Source organism: Bactrocera oleae, chromosome 3 (genome assembly GCF_042242935.1).
Source record: "Bactrocera oleae isolate idBacOlea1 chromosome 3, idBacOlea1, whole genome shotgun sequence".
Lineage (NCBI taxonomy): Eukaryota > Metazoa > Arthropoda > Insecta > Diptera > Tephritidae > Bactrocera > Bactrocera oleae.
Window position 1 is genome coordinate 83,624,977 of NC_091537.1, and position 20,189 is coordinate 83,645,165.

General features: G+C 34.8%; 1 protein-coding gene across 1 annotated transcript; it reads right to left on the minus strand.

Annotated features, from left to right (window-relative positions):
• Positions 1 to 216: 216 nt before the first annotated feature.
• Positions 217 to 1,317, minus strand: LOC106627107 (uncharacterized). Its single transcript, XM_070107075.1, has 3 exons — positions 874 to 1,317; positions 496 to 698; positions 217 to 436 (listed from the first exon to the last, which is right to left on the minus strand). The coding sequence occupies exons 1-3, from the start codon at positions 1,110 to 1,112 to the stop codon at positions 246 to 248; spliced, it is 633 nt and encodes a 210-aa protein (XP_069963176.1). The 5' UTR covers positions 1,113 to 1,317; the 3' UTR covers positions 217 to 245.
• Positions 1,318 to 20,189: the final 18,872 nt, after the last annotated feature.

A 20,189-nucleotide genomic window follows, 5' to 3' on the forward strand; every position in this document is an offset into this window, starting at 1 on the left:
ACAACGAAAGATTGTTGCCATATCTTAACAAAACTGTTCTAAAACTTTATCTGCTGTGTACTAAAACCAAAATTTACTTTGAGAATTTGAGCTAAAATATCATTTTTAGATTAAAAAAAATATAATATCAAACATTCTCGAAAATCCGCCTCAAAAATTTATTTAGATTTGACTATTAGCCTATGCTCCAACTGAAGGTAAAGGAAACACAATATATATTTCTAAATGTAAAATTTAATTTTTCTTCAAAAATCATATTTCATACTGTTTATAAATGTTATAAGCTTAGCATCTCTCTCAGCTTGACACTCATGTTCGAAATCCATTAAAATTTTTTGCATATTCGAAAAGGTACTGTTAATAATTTTATGGGTCTGCTTTATTTCGGAGAAAAAGTCATCATATCTCAGTTCACTGTCAACGCTTTTTGCACCATCTAAAAATTTTAATGCAAGTAATTATCGAACATATAATTTAAAATATGTATGCTCATACTTCTGGAATTGGATGTGTCTCTCAATCTACTATATGTAATTATAGGTTTTTGCGTAGTTGTTGGCAACGGTGGAGGCGATGGTGTCCGTTGTGGTGGTGGCGCAGGTTCCGGAGTTGGCGATAGCTCCCGGTAATTCGGTTTAATATCCTTATCCACGAATTGGGCTATTATAGGACGAAATTTCTCAGGTATCAAGAGCAACCTAAAAAATTTGATTTTAAAAGTTTTCATGGCACATTTAATTCGTTCTAAAGTTTTAAATCTGGCAACATAATACCGAATTGTCTATGTACACATGTAGATAGTGATTTGTTTATCCAACAAATTCTTTTTATAAAATTAGCGAACCCACAATTCTTTTAACATATTGCACTGACCTCTCAACATTACCACGTTTGTAGCATAAATAAGCCGACTTCATTTGAAACCATTTTCGTCGAATTTGTGTTGCCGACTTGTTGGGAAATCCTTTCTTCCTCATCTTGTTAGCAATTTGTATGAATGTGTAATTTGTTGTTGCGGTGGTGCCTTGTATTTTATAAACTTCACGTAGCAAATTTAACATGCACTCGATTTCCGAGGAAATCCAAAAATTGCGCCTCATTTTCTCCTTCATGTTTTGAATAACAATATTTGTTTTCACTTGCAAATTGGAATGTTTTTGGTGCTTTTTAGCGATGAACCGAACCTAAAAGTTATAATCGGTCCTGTTATCGCATGATAAGTATCGGTTAGGGATGCCATTTTCAATTTAGTTTTAAATCTGCGCTACAATTACAATACAGTAGCGATCTCACATTCAAGTCGTAAGTTAAGGTACCGTAGTGCTGAAAAGATCGCAAATACTTTTTGTTAATACTGTTAATACTGCTTCGGTAGAAGCTCATGACCGGATATAGATTCAAGTTAGTTCCGGTTTCGTTGAACCAGATTAGGATTATGCTTAGGTAGCTCAATCAGACTGAATCATATTTATTCGCATTGAATATACAAGATAAATTAAACTCAATTCCTTCGAGAAAGTTTTAGGGAAAAATAATAATTTGAAAAATTTTAATTTGTATTGATCTCCGTAGGTCAATTAATGTGTGTTTGGCAAAAAGTTTCTCTTGCGATTTTCACTATGGAAAAAAACTGAACAACAAGTTTGCTTGTAATTTTATGTTTCCAATGGAATCACGGCTACGGAATCGTTGAAAATGTTGCAAAAGCGTTTTGCGTATTCTACTTTATCACTAAAACAAATAGTTATGTGGCACAAAGCAATAAGTGAAGGTTATGAAGCCATCAACAACTTGCCTCATACGAGTTGTCCATCCACCTCTGTTAATGTCGCAACTCATTTTGGTTGATGTTTGGGGTATGAAGCGTGTCAATACTAGATTCGAACTAAAAGACCTGAAACATTGCAAAAACGACGTCGAATAACGTTTGCGAAGATGTTTGACAACGTAGATGAGGAACCTACATTTATTAAACGCCTCATTACTGCTGACGGGACATGGGTTTATGAATATGATCTCGAAACTATCTAACAATGTAGCAAATGGCAATCCAAAACCCAAAAATTAACGGAAACCGGAAAAACCAAGATTCGATAAAGGCACTGAAGACTATCTCACCGGAGGCTTATAACAAGTGTATGGAAAATTGAATTTGGCGTTGACATGCTTGTATTGGCTCAGAAGCCTATGTTTAAAGTGATAATAAAGATGTTTATTCTTAAAATACGTTAAAATATTGGTTTCTTTTCTCAGTACGTGTCAATTTTGATCAGATGAAATATATTCTACATTGCAGAATTGATCTTATGTCAGAAAATTGTAAATTCGTCCACAAGTGGAGAAGAAAAATATATTTTTGTATTCATCGCTAAGGTTTCGAGACTCCAACACGCCCTATTGGACCCAACAGGTTATTGAGACAATATGTTTCACTGCCAACTAAAGGATCTGGGTCGAATTTTTTAATCTAATTGCGTTTAATCGGGTTTTATTCGCTAACGAACATTCAATTCATTAACATCTACTATCTATCCTACAGTTTATATATACATTTTACAGCTTCTGAAAGTCGTTAAAAGGACGCACCAACTTAATAACACTAATAATATCAATATACATACATACAAGTACATATGCATATTTATGCACATATATACAAATGTTTATATAGACAACACCGATACTTTCAATTCCTCATTTTAGCGAGCATTTGATTTTACATTTGCCTCGCGCCCAACTCACAGCTATAATTCATACTAGTCTCGTTCCATACATATGGATATACATGCATATACAGAGTTAGCTAGTACCAGTAGTAGGGAAGTGTCATGCCGAGTGTAATGTGTATTAACTTCGGTAATAGCAAAATAAATACAGTGTTAGTATTGTGTCAGTGAAATGCTTCCAACAAAATTGCACTCCTTGCGGCGATGAAGCATCTGGACTGTCGACAGCATTTTATGGCGCTTGGCTACCACTTTCGGCACTACACATACCAACGCACACGTATACGAAAGTGCAGCTTAATCGTTGGCCATGGCCGCAACGCCGCACGTTTGCTGCATCCTCTTTAATATTCGAAAGCATTTGCTCACAATTCGTATCAATAGCGGGAACGTGTTCTTCATTCTACCGACTGAACGACCGACCGGCCGATCGTCCGGCCAAATGTCCGAACGATCTGCCTGCTGCTACTGAAGTATGGATATACCGCACACAATTACATACATACACAACTAACTGCACCCATATGCACCCATGAAACTACGTATGTATGTACATATCTACATGGGGTATAAAAAGCAATAAGCTCTCGAGGTACTGATACGTCTTTACGACTGCTAGTACGTGTACATCTGTATGAATGCAAGTATGTGTGTGTACATGCATATATGATATAAAAATCTAAATTTTAGCCAGCGGCAAACGGACAGCGCGCAAAGTGCGTTTGGCAGCAAGTTGCAAGCTGCAGAGTTGAAATAAACTGAACCTGGCTGGTTTGCGCCAACTTGAGCAGCGTATAGCTGAGACGACAAGCCAAGTCGAGTTCTGTGATGTTCTTAATCATGGCCTGGCTTTAGCGGGTAGACAACGCACTGTTCGTTTCGTTATGAAACCATATTGCTGCCAGCTGCCAATTGCCAGTTAGTTGTTTGTATTGGTACGATGAGAGTCGAAGAGCGACGAACGCTACCGATTGACAAATGGGCAGGTTTGGCGACTACTTAATATTCACACTGCAGCATAGATTGTAGATCGATTGCCGCCTATTAAAATCATAATTATATTTTTATAAAGTGTGCTTTTGTTTATTCCTTTATGCTCGTGCGTTCGTATGTATGTATGTATTAAGGTATTATTTAATGAATCAAGTTGTATAATATGTATAAGGAAATTGCCGATAAAGCTCAGAAGTTGTAATAAAAAATGTATTCGACTCTCATTTCGGATTTATAAGTATACAAATTTATCTGCTTATCTTATCTTGGAAAAGCTGATCCTTAATTTTTAATATACGTCCAAATTAAGTTTGATGCAAGATTTGCGAAGACTGCGTAGAACATACAAAAGTTTCATATTTTAGTTATTTAATTATCAGAGGCTTAGTGAGAAAATTAAGCCATGTACACGGCCGTAGAGAGAAAACCAAGGTCCGTGAATGATTGCAGTGAAATGTTGGTATAAAAAATCTGCAAACAATTGCTGCAGAGCACCGGGTTTTCTTGAGAACTCCGGGCCCGAAAGGAAAAGTTCTCGATCTCCCCCCTCTCTAATTCACTTGACATAGCAATTAGAATTTCCAAAATGTTATGAAAGTTGAGACTTAAAAAATGGGTTTAATTAGACTAGACGAATAAAAAAGTGAACTGTCGTTATTGCCGACTGAGATTTCACTTCCCGAAACCCCAAAGATGCTCAATTTCTGAAAAATGAATGCGACTGGTGCAACAAAATGTCAGGTTATGAAGCATTGTTTCACTTTCTTATAAAATATATGTAAATTAAATTTCAAAAGTGAGCGATAGTAGAAAGAGAGTATCGAATATTAATCACGAGGTAGCTTATATCTTTAATAGATATTTTTTTGAGCTTAACCGTTAATTAAGGTCTGCTTGAAATTCAGGTTATGCAAAGACACAATTAATAAACTATTATTGGGAAACAGGGTGCTAAAGACATGCAAGCAAAGAAGCTAATAAAAACGCAAAAAGAAAGGAGTCTTGGGTGTCATGTGTAGTCACCTCACATAATTCCAGGGTAAGTGACGTACCACAAAAATACTTTCAAATGGAATCGACGATAAACAAACCAACACAATTGACAGCTGCTATGGTTTGAATTTATCATAAGGCAACGCCAAATTTTCAAGCTTAAAGGCTAGATAGAATGACATCTGCAATACGAAAAAACTCGGATCGACCCGGAATAGTTTCTTAGTGCTCATACTAAAATCACAGAAATCTGTTCGTTGAGATTGAAAAAAAATTCATTACATTCGACGAATCGCTTATTATTGCTTAGTTGACCGATGTTGTTTCTAGTTGAATGTTTTTTTCCTAGATTGATGCAACCTTTTTTAATGTTCATGTAGCGGTTTTTGTATATTGAGTCGATGGACTCATAGCTTGTTTCACGAAGCGGATTCTACGGTTTCGAAAACAGAAAAAAGACACAAAGCGCCAAACCTGCCAAATATGGTGGCTGAGCGATGAGTCTCGTATCGTGTTTGGTCAAAAAGTCAGTGATTGATCTGTTATCTCTCATATGCCAACATGATGGTTTTCAAGCATTGTTTATTTAACTTTTTCTGATGTTATCGTCATTAACAGAGCTGGATGGACGACATGCTTGAGGTAAGTTTTCGATGATCTCACGACCGTCATTGAATGCTTTATGCCACTCAAAAACTTAGGTTTGTGAGCATACTTCCCAAAATAATTCTGCAACCAGTCGGGTCAAATTAGATCTTGAGTGTATATTTGATCTTCGGAAACCATTGATGTGTTGTCACTTTCATCTCGAACAAATTTGGATTTTAAATCCAGGCGTTGCTTCCCGACAGGCAATATCAAACCTTCGAGGTTTTTATAATCAAAAAATTCTTCCATAAGTGTCGACCAGCCATACGGAATTCATAAAATTTTAGAATCCTTCACTTATTGGAAAATATAGAGGCGGAGCTAGGAGAAATATTTGAACACTATCTGCTTCGAAATTAAAGAACTTTCGAAAAAAAAACAGATAGAGATTTCGGTTACGGATAGACTAGGATATGTATGCATGTAAATATATGTTAATGAAGCATGCGTCTATTAAAAATATGTTGTTGCTTTAACTGTAGCAACAACCACAATGCCACTTACTACAATCAGTCGTAAATATTGGCGAATATGCTTGACTCTTCCTCTTCTTCAACTTCTTTTCACTTCAATTACTCGACGGAAGCGCAAAACAAGAGCAGCACAGCACATAAATACCATGCGTTCAAACGTTCATATGTATGTAGGTATGTATTTATACCAACGACATGCATACAAGTTAGTCACTTGGCATCCTTAAGACACATTGGCATTTCTTTTCTTAACAGTAATAATACGTTTCCAACGTGTCCATAAAATTAAAGCGAGCCGAGCTACTGTATACGTGTTGTGTTGGGCAGGCAAAGATCAGTACTGACTGCATCCACGTACATCCCATAAACACATATGTACATACTCGTATGCAATATACGAGATGAGGAGGTGAACACATACACCTCGCAGCAATTGAGTTGATGCGTTGCATCTTCGGAGCAACTCGCTTCATTACTTCGGTTAGATGTTAAAATTCATTGATAAATATTACGTTGCACTGTGTGTTGTGATTGGTGAAAATATGCAAAAAATCTGTAACAAAAGTTTTCAATCTCAAAGTTTAGCTAGAATGGCATCCGCAAAACGAAAACAATCCGATTGAGCTGGAATATGCTAAAAATCGGAAACAGATTATTTTGAAGTAAAATGTGGGTTGTAGGAACTATACAAGATAGATAATTTTCTTACGTTAAACTAACATATGTAGGTCCAATTTTCCTACACCACCTGGAGGAATACAGTCTCGTTAATTCCAATCTTGGCCTGAACCGTAGTTGGACAGAATGTATGGTGAGTTGAACTATGAATAAGCCTGGCAGTAGATAGAGACTGACGTCTGCCTTAATATAAAAGAATAGAGGTTGCATTGTTCACAGATCAACGTGCAGAGGTTTACTTCAAACTCGTACATAAACTCTGAGAGGTCCAACAGGCTACAGGTATATTGCAGTACTGTATTCTATATACAATACATATAAAACAATTTCCTTAACTTCTGTACCCGAAAGCAGCTTCGTGTAATTATACGAGTATATAAACAGTCTAAACAGAGAACCGCAAAGGATCAGCAGCGAATAACAAGCAGAACTTAATTCAAGCTTTGTATATGGAAAACGACTGACCTCAGTCGATGAAATTAACGGAGTTTTAAATCACAATCGATTCGAGAGCGAGAATTACTGATGCAACTCTAAAACTTAGGAGTCTACAAGGCAAGGATTTCTTACCTGCTCCAAGAATGAAATTATTTTTTAAAGAATATGTTATGCAATTGCCCAGGGAAACAGATACATTCACATCTTATGTGATGTTTAACTAATACATTTTTTAAATACAATTTTGTACAAAATAATTAAATCGACGTTAAAAGTCTCATATAGGTATGTCGATATGAGATATACGATACCTTTTTAAAAAAATGACAAGAATTTTGTTTATTCATTTGTCTACATTAATGTTATTGCCTTCATCATCTATCTTGTAAAACGACGACCCTTTAAAGTTCCCTTTATTTTTGGAAATAGGAAAAAGTCACACGGATCATGTCTGGTGAATATAGAGGCTGGGGCATCGTTACAGTATTGTTTTTGGTCAAGTATTCACGAACAAGCAACGAAGTGTAAGCTTTTCATAAACGAAAATCGCCAATCTTATAAAAACACATCTATACTTGGCGGCTGTTGCAAATAAAGTAAGCAATGAAATTTAATCGTACTTCAGGGAAATGTATGTACATATATCGACAAATTAAAAAATTGTGATAAATATACTCTCCAAACCCGCAAAATTTAAAATTATATTTTCTGAACACACGTCGTATAACTGGACAAAGCTAATATACATGTGACTCGGAAACCCCTTTGCCAGTCTAAATATAGTCCGAAATACGCTATCTAATCAAATTGAATCCTTTTAAACAAATTTAACTTTCGAATGCAATTTACGATACCCTAAAGTTGTTCCGCTGATTTTTACTATGAAAAAATGGCTTTTGTAGATTTATTGCTACGAAATAGCTGGAGTTTCAAAAAGTAAATTGGGCAGACTGCTTTACCGAATAGTTACGTATTTGAGTGGTATAAAGCTCGCAGGGAAGCTCGAGAGATCGTAGAAAAGTTGGTTTCTTAGAGTTATACTTTGAAAACTGTTCATTCCTCTTGGTTAATATGGAAATTGGACCCAGAAATTGTCGTGTTATCATTGAAGTGATAGCTACTCAACATCGCATCTGAATTGCATCATCATATTTATATTGGTGACCTCGACAGACCTCTCGACGTTTGGAAACAAGAGGTATAAAAACACAAGCGGGTTTTTTATCTAACAAAACTCACCTCCATTCGCTGCTATCATCATATATGTAATTTTTTCGACAAAGCATCTAATAAAATGTACAAATTATATATATGTAACTATATCGGAATATAAATATATGTATATCGATATACTACGTACATATATCGTAAGCATCAAACCTATTATTAATTTCACAGTAGCCAAAGATATTTGCGATTACACAGAAATTACACTAACAATGCATGCCTATAGATATGTATGTATGCATTTTACATTTATAGGCGGCATATCGGCCGGTTAAATAAGTATATATGTATGTATGTATGTCGGTAAGTACGAGTAAGTAGTCGAAATGTTCGAAAGATAAATTCATCACACTGTAGTAAATTGCCTACCATAGCCAGCGGCATCAAGCATCCAAATTAAATTAGTTTGTAGCTACTCTTATTGCACATGTTAGTTTCCTACCTGTTTTGTATGTATGGAATTTAATGAATGAATAAAATCAAGTTCGCAAGGGAGCAGTCATTATACGGTAGATGCATATGGGCTGTACATATGGATATATATATTTACGGATACCGAAGCTGGCTGATATTTTTGCGGCAAGTAGAGTGCGTTTGTAGGTATGTGGGCACTTTCGAAGCCTTCAAGCCCCCAAGCATGGCCCATCAACAAACAGTATATACCAATAAGAACGTAAGAATATAGATACATACGTACTTATATAGGGAGTTAACTACCTTCAAGTAGCGCTACTGCAGTCCATATGAGTTGGTCAAATTCTTTCATGTTTATCTCGTTCACATTTAAGCTCCGAATGGTGGATTTATACGCGCAAACACCATAGTGGCCGCGCACAGGAAGCTGGCGTCCCGCTTGCCTGTGCCTTGATGACATGTACCACATAAACTTACGTATCTATGTACAAGTATGTATGTATGTGTATGGAACTGAGTGCTCGAATTAAATGAAAGACCCAAGACCAGAAGGAAGAACACTCACCACACAGCACCTTAATAACTAATAATAATAATAAAGAAAAAACGAAAAACGACAACGAAAAAGCTCATATTCGATCGCAATCGTCAGGATCGATAAATACGTGTAGTATATCCCCGCGCGCGCACATTGCTACATATGTACGTGCTTTGGTATGGCGCAGCATAATAAATCACCTGCTTCGAGAAATTATATTTTCAGTGCTACTGTATGCGGTGCACTTGCACAATTCCAGTTTTTAATCAAAGTGGTTTTCATAAAAAAAATACAAAATTAAAATATAAAAACGTTAGCTTCGGCTGCACGGAAGCTATTATACCCTTCACAAGTGCATTTCTTATAGATTAAAAAGATATAAAAAGATATTTATCTTGACTTTGATCGGTCAGTTTGTATAGCAGCTGTATGCTATGGAGGCCCGATATCGGCTATTTCAACAAATGTGCAGCTTCTTGAAAGGGAATCAGCTCGGCACGAGTGGGTATAGGGCCTCCGACATTTCCTTCTGGATGTTACAAACTTCGTTGCAAACTTAATATACTCTGTTCAGGGTATAAAAAATAAAAATTATTCAAAGATTCATAACGCGCGGTTCTGTATAGACTTTATGGGTTACCATATTTAATTTTTACTTATATTGGTTTGCAGGTATGAATAATCGTTAGTTAATATCACTTTAGTAAATTAATTAGATGCAAATATGTTATAAGTATAAATATATATACGCACTCACATATACAGATAAGTAAATGTATATTTTACAAAACTTAGTATTACGATAATAATTTGTGATTCTTACGCTCAACTAATATTATGACTAACAGAAAATAAAACTTGCTGACTATTTTAATTGTAATAATTACTTTGCAGCTGTATGCGTATATAATTACGGTTTATTTGATTTACATATGTTTAGCTTGCGGCGCAAAATGTGAGCGCACTTTATTTTATGCGGACAGTTCGAAAAATCATTGAGTTGTGAAGGCTGCACCGCGGTGTACTTCGAATGCAATAATGCTGCTGTCAACTAACAGCTGTGAACATACCAAGCTTTGCATATTGTGGGTTCTTAAGGGGTTACCGGTTACTTGTTTTGGAAATTCCAGGACATAAACTGTAAGGTGTGAGTTGACGGTTTTGAAACAGAGCTTTCAGCTGACTTTTGACCATTACAAGGAATCATAATCGTTGATAGAGTTATAAAGTTAGTACGGCCCTTTATATAGTAAAATATTAGTGGAGCACATAGAGCAGGAGCGTTGTATGTTTTTGGGGCTATAAACATTTATTTATATTTCTAAAAATTTGACTTTTTAGGAAGTAAAAATATACCACTTTTTTAAGTATTAATTTTCGTCCGTTAATACTTGTGTTAAATTAAAAAAAAATTATATATAAGCACATTCTTGAGGTAATGGAAAACTTTTCAAGGAACTGTTAAGCCATCATCGAAGACTTTTTCACTGAAAGCCAAACTACTTTTCTTGCAGCAGACGCAGATATATAACTTTCCTAAAGCAAATTTGATTCTTAAATCGCTATTAGATATTCTGGTAATATCATTGCTCGTTCTCGGTCATAAGGACAACTTAGTCCTTCTCTTCAAAGGGATGTCTAACGATCTGCAATAGATATTTGGTGCCTTTAGTAAAGATAAATTCCATATAAATCCACCACGATACAACGAGTAAGAAATAATAATCAAAACGGTGTAATGAATTTATCTGACAACTATGTCATGTTAATAGTTTGTTAAGAAGCGTGCTTGTTGTATTTCATCAGATTTAAGTTTATCAAGTACAGTTTTAATTAAATTATACTAAGGCGACAGTCATTGATGGATTATAATTCTGTGCAGTTTCGGCAATATACCCGACTGAGCTGAGATCTGAATTGATATCATCCACCTCAAATACGATTGAAATAGTATTGATATTTAGCTAAAAGGGCACCTTTTGGTGGCGAAAAAGTTATTCTTAACAAATTTTAGCAAGCATTTAGAGGCCAAATGTTCAAATTACGATAATTACCCAGGAAATAAATTAGTTATCCAACATATCATATTTATTTGACATTATTCTACTTAGAAAAGGCTCTGTGATGAGAAAAATATGTACATACAAATATTAAACATCTTGACAACTCATATTCTGTAGTATTGTTAAAAATAAATAGAAAAACGGTTTAAGAGAAATCTTGTCTAAATTGACTTACATATAAACCTATGAGATAGATCATAGTAGTGCCGAAATCATTGTGTAGGTCCGAAGGGTCACTGAAATCACAAATTCGGTCATTATTGGGAGAATATGTAATCAAATTTATAAAATGGTATACCATATAAAAGCTCCTGCCTTAAGTATTTAAAAAAACGATAACTTCTAATGGGAAGGAAAAATAATCCTTTCTCAGATCAGTACAACCACGGAAATCCTAAAATATAAACATAGCAGTGGGGAACAGTCTTGAACAGCGCCACTGCTCCTAATAATAATGAATCGGGGAAGCTTAGTGCTACATTACATGATCGCACAAACAAGAACAGTTGAAGAAACCTATATACATAAGATCTAGTAAAAAAATCTATAATTTTTGGTTGTAGAACTATTCGGCTTAGATGAAATATCCAATGTTTTGTTCGATAACTTCTCTTATAAAAATTTTCGTCCCTATTTGAAACAACTGAGACAGTCGATCTTCACAAACTTCTCTTGTATCAAATTTTTCACCAGCACAGCAAATGCATTTCAGGTCAGTACTGCATAAAAACAAACAAAACTCCCGGAGTTTCTGGCGAGTCAGTATTAATGTCTGTGGCCTAGCGTTATCTTAATGGAACATAATTCCTTTATGATGATTCGGTCACGACCATTTTCGCTTAAAGTTGTCGTAAATGTCTCACTTTTCATCACGAGTAAGAATCCGCTTTAAAAATGGATCAATTTTATGGCGATTCAGTACCGAATAGCAGATTCAAATTTGGTCCTTGAGGTTTTTTTGCGTTAACACGCGCATCGAACTTCTTTTTTATCCAGCCTTACTTAATTGCTTGCAAAACTTTTTTTTTTGCAATGTATAGCTTCTGAGCAAACGAACCAGTGATTACATGTCGGTCGGACGCGACGATTTCCATTATTTTATCGATTGTTTCGACTATTGGCCGCTTGGAAAACGCTTGCTGGACCTTATATGATAGCAGCTGGGTAACAAATATGTAGATTTCAAAAGAAGATAGTTAAAAAGGTGATGGGGAAGGCAGAAAAGTAGGGATGCTTCTAAAAACTAACGATTAAGCTGAAGCAGCATATGTTCGAATATTTTAATTTCCAAAAACGACAAATTTATCTAGCATCCCACGCTGCCACCTGCAAACAAATACATATTTAATATTTATTTAAGTTTTTAATCATTGACATTTTTTGCATCAAAACAAGCTCGCCTAATTGAAACCATTCTTTAGTTACGCACAATTAGCGAGCAGTTGTTCAGCATGCATGCAAAGTGTTTTCATAAGGATCAACCCTGTATTAGAGCCTACATTTATTGTACGCATATGTAGATGCCAAATAACAGCATGACCAATTCACCAAAGAGAAAACCCCATAACCAATCGGGGTTGAAGAGGATTATTGGTTTTTGTGTGCTGAGAAATAAAATCATTAATGCAGGATGCACTTATGACTACGATTCGGTAAGGGCACAGTGTTGTTGTTTTATTGTATTTTATTATGTATATCCTTACATTTGAAATGGGGCGAATAAAGTCAAGGGATAATAGTTATAATAACGACAAGCTGTTTTTTTTTGCTGCACAATTCCAGAATACCTTTTCAAAAACTCTGCACACGTTTGTACGAAAATTATTGCCTTGCCCTCATCATAGCGGTGCCTACTAAGAGTAAAACTCAGCAGCAGCAACAACAGCGGCAGCAGGAGCACCGACAACAACAACAACAACAGCAAGAATCAGCAGGGTACAGATGTTTTTATTTATCGGACAATGAAAGAATAACACGTGAACAAAGGGAAGCGCACCTTTACGGCAGCAAAGTCAACGTTTTATTCACCTGTTGGTGTCTTTACGACTGCCTCATTTATACGATTGAGAGTAAATGCATTGCTCTTGAAGCGAGCTGGCAGGCATACATACCGTTGTACATAAATGCGAACATATGGACCATGTTGGAAAAATCTGTTAATCAGTGATGCCCTTGATAGCTACGAGGTATGGGAAAGATGTCTAGTGAAATACCATTTTTTTGGAAGTAAAGACAAACTATAATTTATGTTATAAGTCATAAAGAACATTTTTCTAAGAATTAATCAGCTGTTGCAATGCGACTTACTCGTAGAGCTTTTAATTAAAGCAGCTGAAAATTATATATATTGTATTAATTGTTTCATGTCTCTGACTTGAAAACATTTTCAGCAATGGAAAGAGATTTAGAATTAATTTTTTCAATCATGAAATCATTCATATGTATTAGAATACTTTTTGCGAAGAACTTCTTCAAAAAAATTATGGCCGAACTCAGATTAACCTTTTTTTATTTGAATCCTAAAAAATAAACCAAATGAACATGGTGTAAGTGCTCGGTTAGAAATACTTTTTATGAAAATGGGCTGTTGCCCAGAAGTACTGATAAAGTTTCTTTTTTAAGACTCATTCTACAATCTTTATTCATAGAAGAAGCCATATACGGTTGAAGATAAAAATCTGCGAATCTAACTCACTTCAGACCGAATCACGATATGAAAATATGGTAACAGAGAGTGAGAGAAAGAGCGGGAAATTTAAAAAGAAGGAGAATATAATACAAAAAGAAAGATAGAGAGACAAAGGGATAAATAACCAATATCCTAGCCCCAAGGTGAAAGAGTGAGACTGCATTCAGACGAGGACTCCTTTTTTTAGCTCAGTATCAGTAACAAAAGTACAAGGCGTGCAGCCGAGCACGAGTGGCACGGTCACTTTGTCTTTCCTCGTCGTCTACTCGCCTGCAAAAAAACCGACAAAAGAGTTTTACATGTGAACATCGCCTAATAGACATTATTAAAACACCAGTTCTGTAACAGAATCGATCGGAGCACCAACAGAATGACTCCGTAGTTGAAAAAGTTTCTGTAAAAGACAAAACTTCAAAAGCGAAAATTTAAAATGAAGTCAAAAGCATTGTGACTGCCTTATGCCTTCCTAACGAATACAATCCAACCATAAGTACTACAATATTTCTATGTTTCAGTACTCTTCTTCCAGATTACAGATTCTGAGCCAACAAAAATGAAATTTAGTAACCGAATATTGCTATTGATCATCAGTAAATGAGACATATATTAGCCAATTACTTTACGTAATCGTATCGCATTCCCACTCTACTCCATATGCCACCAATACCTGTTACTTTTGAGCCTACAAGTGGTTTTTAACAATCGACAATTAATTTTAAAGGACGAATTTCCCACGGTATTGCGTTTGTGAATCTACAGCACCACCACAGGTGGATAGCTAAACGCGAACCACAAATAATTTCTACACCAACATAAGGGTGTCAGCGCGGAATCACTTTAGATTTCCCTGCAGGGTAAGTTGCTTGTACGCAAAATACCCGTATGTGTGTGCGAATGTGCCGGCGCTCATCGGTGCACAATTGGCGATGCACCGGTTGGGTAAGTATGTGGCAATTTAGGATGTAGCGGCAAGTGTGTGCACGCACATACAAACTTACATACATACAAATATTCAGATAAATATGCAGATATACTCGAATGTATGTATGCAATAATGTGTAAATGTATATGCTGAAGAGTATTCCGTTGGCGGTTGACGGTTGGCAGTTGTCAGTTGAACCTGTTCCTGGTGATGCTACAATATGGTATCGCTTGGTTGGTTTGTTACTTGGTTGCCCGCATGTTCTTCTTCCTTTAAGGGTTGTTTTAACGTTACATTTGGCGTTATCCTTAATAATTGTAGAACAGGTGTATAATGCAATTGATTGAGTTTGGCGGGAAATTTAAACAAAACAGTTGACTTCTAGAAGCAATAGAATCTTAAGGAGGCCAACGTGATAGAAGCATGTGAATCCCTAAATTGTAATTTGTAATGGGCATTTAAGCGAAGCGACGCGTATGTGTTAATCCTTAAATGGTTATACAAGTTAACCACAATAATGTATGGAAATATATATATACATACACATATGTACAACAAACACTGAGTCATTTGTTAGCATAAGGACATATTACGATAGAAAGTAAACATTTTCAAGTGAATTTGTCCGACGACCGGATCTAAAGGATGCGGAAATTGTAAAGCCTGACCTAAACTTTCTCAACACAAAAATAAGCCTTAAGGACTTGACTTAAAATGATAACGAAGAAGCTGCTCATTTATTGATACTGCCAATAATGGAGCACTATATGATATAGCTACTATACAAGCTGACCGTTCAAAATCCAGTTCATGTATGGAAAACTTTTTTATTTAACACGATTTTAACGTATTTTGGCATGGATTATTGTTGTAACTGGAAAAACATTCCGGAAATAATTGTGAAGAATGCTGCTGACGTGACAGCAGAAAAAAAATTCTTATCCGTTCGGGGTTACGTAGATCCGACTACCGTGCGAACGGACATGGATTATTGTCCAAAGCAACGCAATTTATTCAGATCGGACCATTGTAGCAGATAGCTGTCATACAAACTCACCGATCAAAATCACAATAAAGACCTGTTTATACCTTCCTTGCTATAAGAAACGCACCTATGAAGTGTATTATAGCTTCAGTGCAGACGACGTTACTGTTTTTTCTTGTTTTTATAGCAATTGGCTTTAAAAACCAAACCTTTAAGATACTTAAATAACTATATCTAAAATATATAGATAACTTTGTTTCAAACCAGATTAGTTAAAAGCTATAAAATACTTTAGTATATCAAGGATTATATTAAAACTATAAACGAATACACTACAGCTGTAGCAAAAGACTTATGAACGATACCTGATTTGCGAAATCTCGTATTTTGTTACAAAGGAAGAATGGATTGATGCTCTAGGGCATGACTTAAGATTAATATGCAAACTTTGCCTGGTATTCTAGTTATATGTAAGCACATTGAAGCTCTTACCACAGTTTCATACATTCAAATCTAATGAAGCGAATTTCAACTAGTCTTTCTTGCTACTATCTCACGATTACCCGCAGTCGCCTGAGTAATATTTCTTATAACATTAAAGTGTAAAATGTAATGGGTATGGAGTTTAGCTTGTTGACAGGGGATGATTGGAGGTGGTTAGGTGTTAGGTTAGCAATTTGTTTTCCATAGGAAAAACTTAATTTACTTCCACCTTTTTTTTGATAAAGAGGTTATATAAAAATTGTTTAAAGCAAACGTTTTTTTTTATAAACAAAGATTTAACAGTTTAGTTAATAGAATTTTCGTTTCTGATAGACCATTTACACCCGCACAAAAGAGGAATCTTCTGGCAAAATCATAAGAGGATAAAATTAGTTTTTTTTTATAATAGTTTACTTTTGATTGTCATAATCTGGCTTACTCTACTTTATTTTATTCTTAACAATACATTTTCCCTCTATAGTCCAATGTATAGAATGAGCTTTTTGATAATACGACACTTTTCAATTTAAGTTCGTTTCTTAAGTCTTTTGTATCGGTTTTTTGTTTATTATATGGTATTTACTTATTGAATTATACACCTAGTGTCGCCTTGTTTCATCCTGACTTTGATGATTATGATGAATTCTTCCTCTTGAAGTAGTTATGGAATTGGATAGAAAATAAGTAGCAAAAAAATTTTTTAGTGATGGAGATCAATCAACCCATTGAATAACTACCTGAGCTCTGATTTATATTAAGGAGTTATACTTGTATCTATGTATATGCAAGTCAGAAAAAATTTAATTTTTGTGAATTTTTTTTTGAAGAAGCATTTTATTTAATAAATAAATAAAAAATGCACATTTACAGAATTTTTAAATTCTCCTGAACCCGTAGCCAAATTCCAAGAAGACCTACGAAAAAGAATTTGTCTAGCGGTGAGGAAGATTTTTCTGCTTTAAATTATTTTAAATCCAAAAACAAAAAAAAATTATTATAACAATAGATGAATTAAAATAATGGTGGAAGGACTAGTTAAAATTTTTGATGTTGCAAAATTGACGGTTTCTAAAAAAAAGTATTTTTTTGTGAAAAAATCAGTATGGCTTAAAAAAGGATATTATTATCAAAAACCGTATTCCTTCTATCAAAATCTGACAAATATAGGTGAGATGGTCGTGTGAAAATTTTAAGTCGATCGGTCAAGCCGTTTCAGAGAAAATTTCCTTACCGATTCTGAAATCATGGTTTCTAGATAAACGCGTTTAAAGGTTTTAGAGCCGATTACATTAAGTTAAATGTTTCTTACAAATAGGTTCATATCTCCAAAACCATATATTTGCCAAAACAATTTTAAATTTACAGAGAATATTCTCAAATATATTTAATACCTTCGATATAATATCTGCAATTATTTGAAAATCGCAAGTAGTTATAAGCACTTAAGACTACAGATAGATAATATTATGGTTTTACCAGAAGAAGAAATGAAATCAGCATTCATATGCTTTGGAAACTCGTAACTTAGTTCGAATAAAATAAATTCTAATTTGGACTATAGAAGTAACTCAATTCGGAAATGAGAATAATATCTATATAAGTAACCCTCCCTGCGTGGAGATAATTTTTAATTAATTTTAACTAATTTTTAAATGCATACCACTTTTTGAAAATCTGTTCCGTTTGATCCACTTGCTTTACACTTAAACCAGTTTTTCCAATATAACTTTCCACAATTTTATAATAACTTTTTGTCGGAGAATTTTAAGTGTATTTACTTTATTGTAGGAATTGTAGACTACTTGTATATGCACATACACACACATAGAAACGCATTCACTTTGTATTACAGCTAATTTAAGCTAATAAAAATGCGCTTTTACAACACTTCAAGTCATTTATGCACATACTCCATGAAAAAAGCTTATAAATTTATGCGTTAGGGTGGGACGCTTTTTACTGAACGTTTACCTATATTCATTAATTGATAAAAGTTAGTGAATTGTTGGACGAGAACTAATGAAAATAAGATTAAAGGTTAACAAAACAGTAATACTCTTCTCAGGTGCATAAAAAGGTATAATAAGATATTTTTTTATTTTGATCGGTTAGTTCCTATGACGGCTATATGTTATAGTGGTTCGATTTAAACAATTTCTTCGGAGATTATACCATTGTCATGGATTATAATCCACGCCAAATTCGTGAAGATATCTGGTCAAATGAAAAGGCTTTCCATACTAGAATTTATTTCTGATCGTTCGATTTATATGGCAGCTATATATGACAAATGAGCAGCTTCTTTGTGAGAAAAGGATGTGTGCAAAGTTTCAGATAGGTATCTCAAAAGCTGAGGGACTAGTTCGCATATTTATAGACGAAAAGACAGACGGGCCTGGCTAAATCGACTCTGCTGGTCACGCTGATCACTTATATATATACATATACTTAATAGGATATGTGATGTTTCTTTCAGCGTATTAAAAACATCGTGACAAACTTAGGGTATATTAATGAACCACCGTTATTTTAATTATAAAAGTAAAGTCACATATACACGAATATGCATAAATTGTTCATATGTAAATGTATACCATGTGCTCACATATGTATAAGTAAATCTGTATGCAAATACAAAAATAAATTAAAATTAAACCACTATTAAATCATAATTTTCCAGTTTCCTCAGCGAGTAGGAGGATTTTGACCAGATCACTTATGAATTCAAGACAACATTTATTAACCAATATGGCTCTTACCTGTACTAAAGACATACTAATGCGTTATGGTTATGGCTTAAATATAATATAAAAAGCTCAGATTTCATTGGCACAATGTTCAAGCTCAATGTTCCGTCGTGAACTTCTCATTGGCTGAAGACGTTGTGTGCTGATTCAACAACGTAAATGAGCGGCAAAGAGAAGTTTTTCACGCTTTTAAGCTAAGTACACTGTATGTATATACATACAAGTATGTAAACACAAACATACATACGCGCTGTGAAATACGATACACTTAGCAGCAAAGATTCCGGAGTGTTCATTTAAGAAGATTTTTTTAAGAATCTTTTAGCTAAGGTAAATGCTATTGGGTGTAGATGCGTGTGTGTGTTTGTACTGTATGAGTAACGACGAAGGGTCGTGAATTGAAATGAGTAAATAGCAAATCATCTTTGCGAAAAGTATAAACAAAAAAGTTTAACGGCACGTTTGTCTGATTAACATTGCTAATATTATGTAAGGTAAAATGGAAGAAGTGAATGAACTTACCAGCATTCTTCTTCATTGGCTTGAATTTTTTCATGACTTTTTAAGCATCAGCAACCAAATTAGTTTCCACTTGGTCTGTCTAAAGAATGCAACTCTGATTTAAAACTATTTTACATAACCTCTAATATTTATTTAAATTGAGATCTCAGATGGAAATAATAAGCTGCATAGCTCTTGAGTATATTGAATAAGAGTTTTTCTAGGAAGAGATCAATCAATAAATCAGTGCTGAGAGTTGTGATTAGTCTGCATAGAGCCTTTTCATTCAGTATTCTGCATTCACTCTTCAAGAACAGCACAGCATCACAACAGCAGGCACGCTCCCGCTAAAAAAAATTTTCCTTCCGTGTAGCTAGCTTAACAAACTCGTCTGCATTATAGTTACAATCTTTATCTAGTTACATTAAAGCGCACCCTAACCAGCCCAAGTCTATTAAGCACATACTCAATTGCTGCTATGAACGAATGCGATAACTTTTACGACTAACAGGGTTGAAAGCTCCTTGACCTAACTTTCATCTCGAAGTAATATCTATCCAATATTTTCAAAGTAGTTGATAATTCCACGTTGTTCTCAAAATCTACTGGTTATAACCTTGTCCAACTGCCCGAATGTTTTGCTTTGGACGACTTTTATCGTCACAAATTGA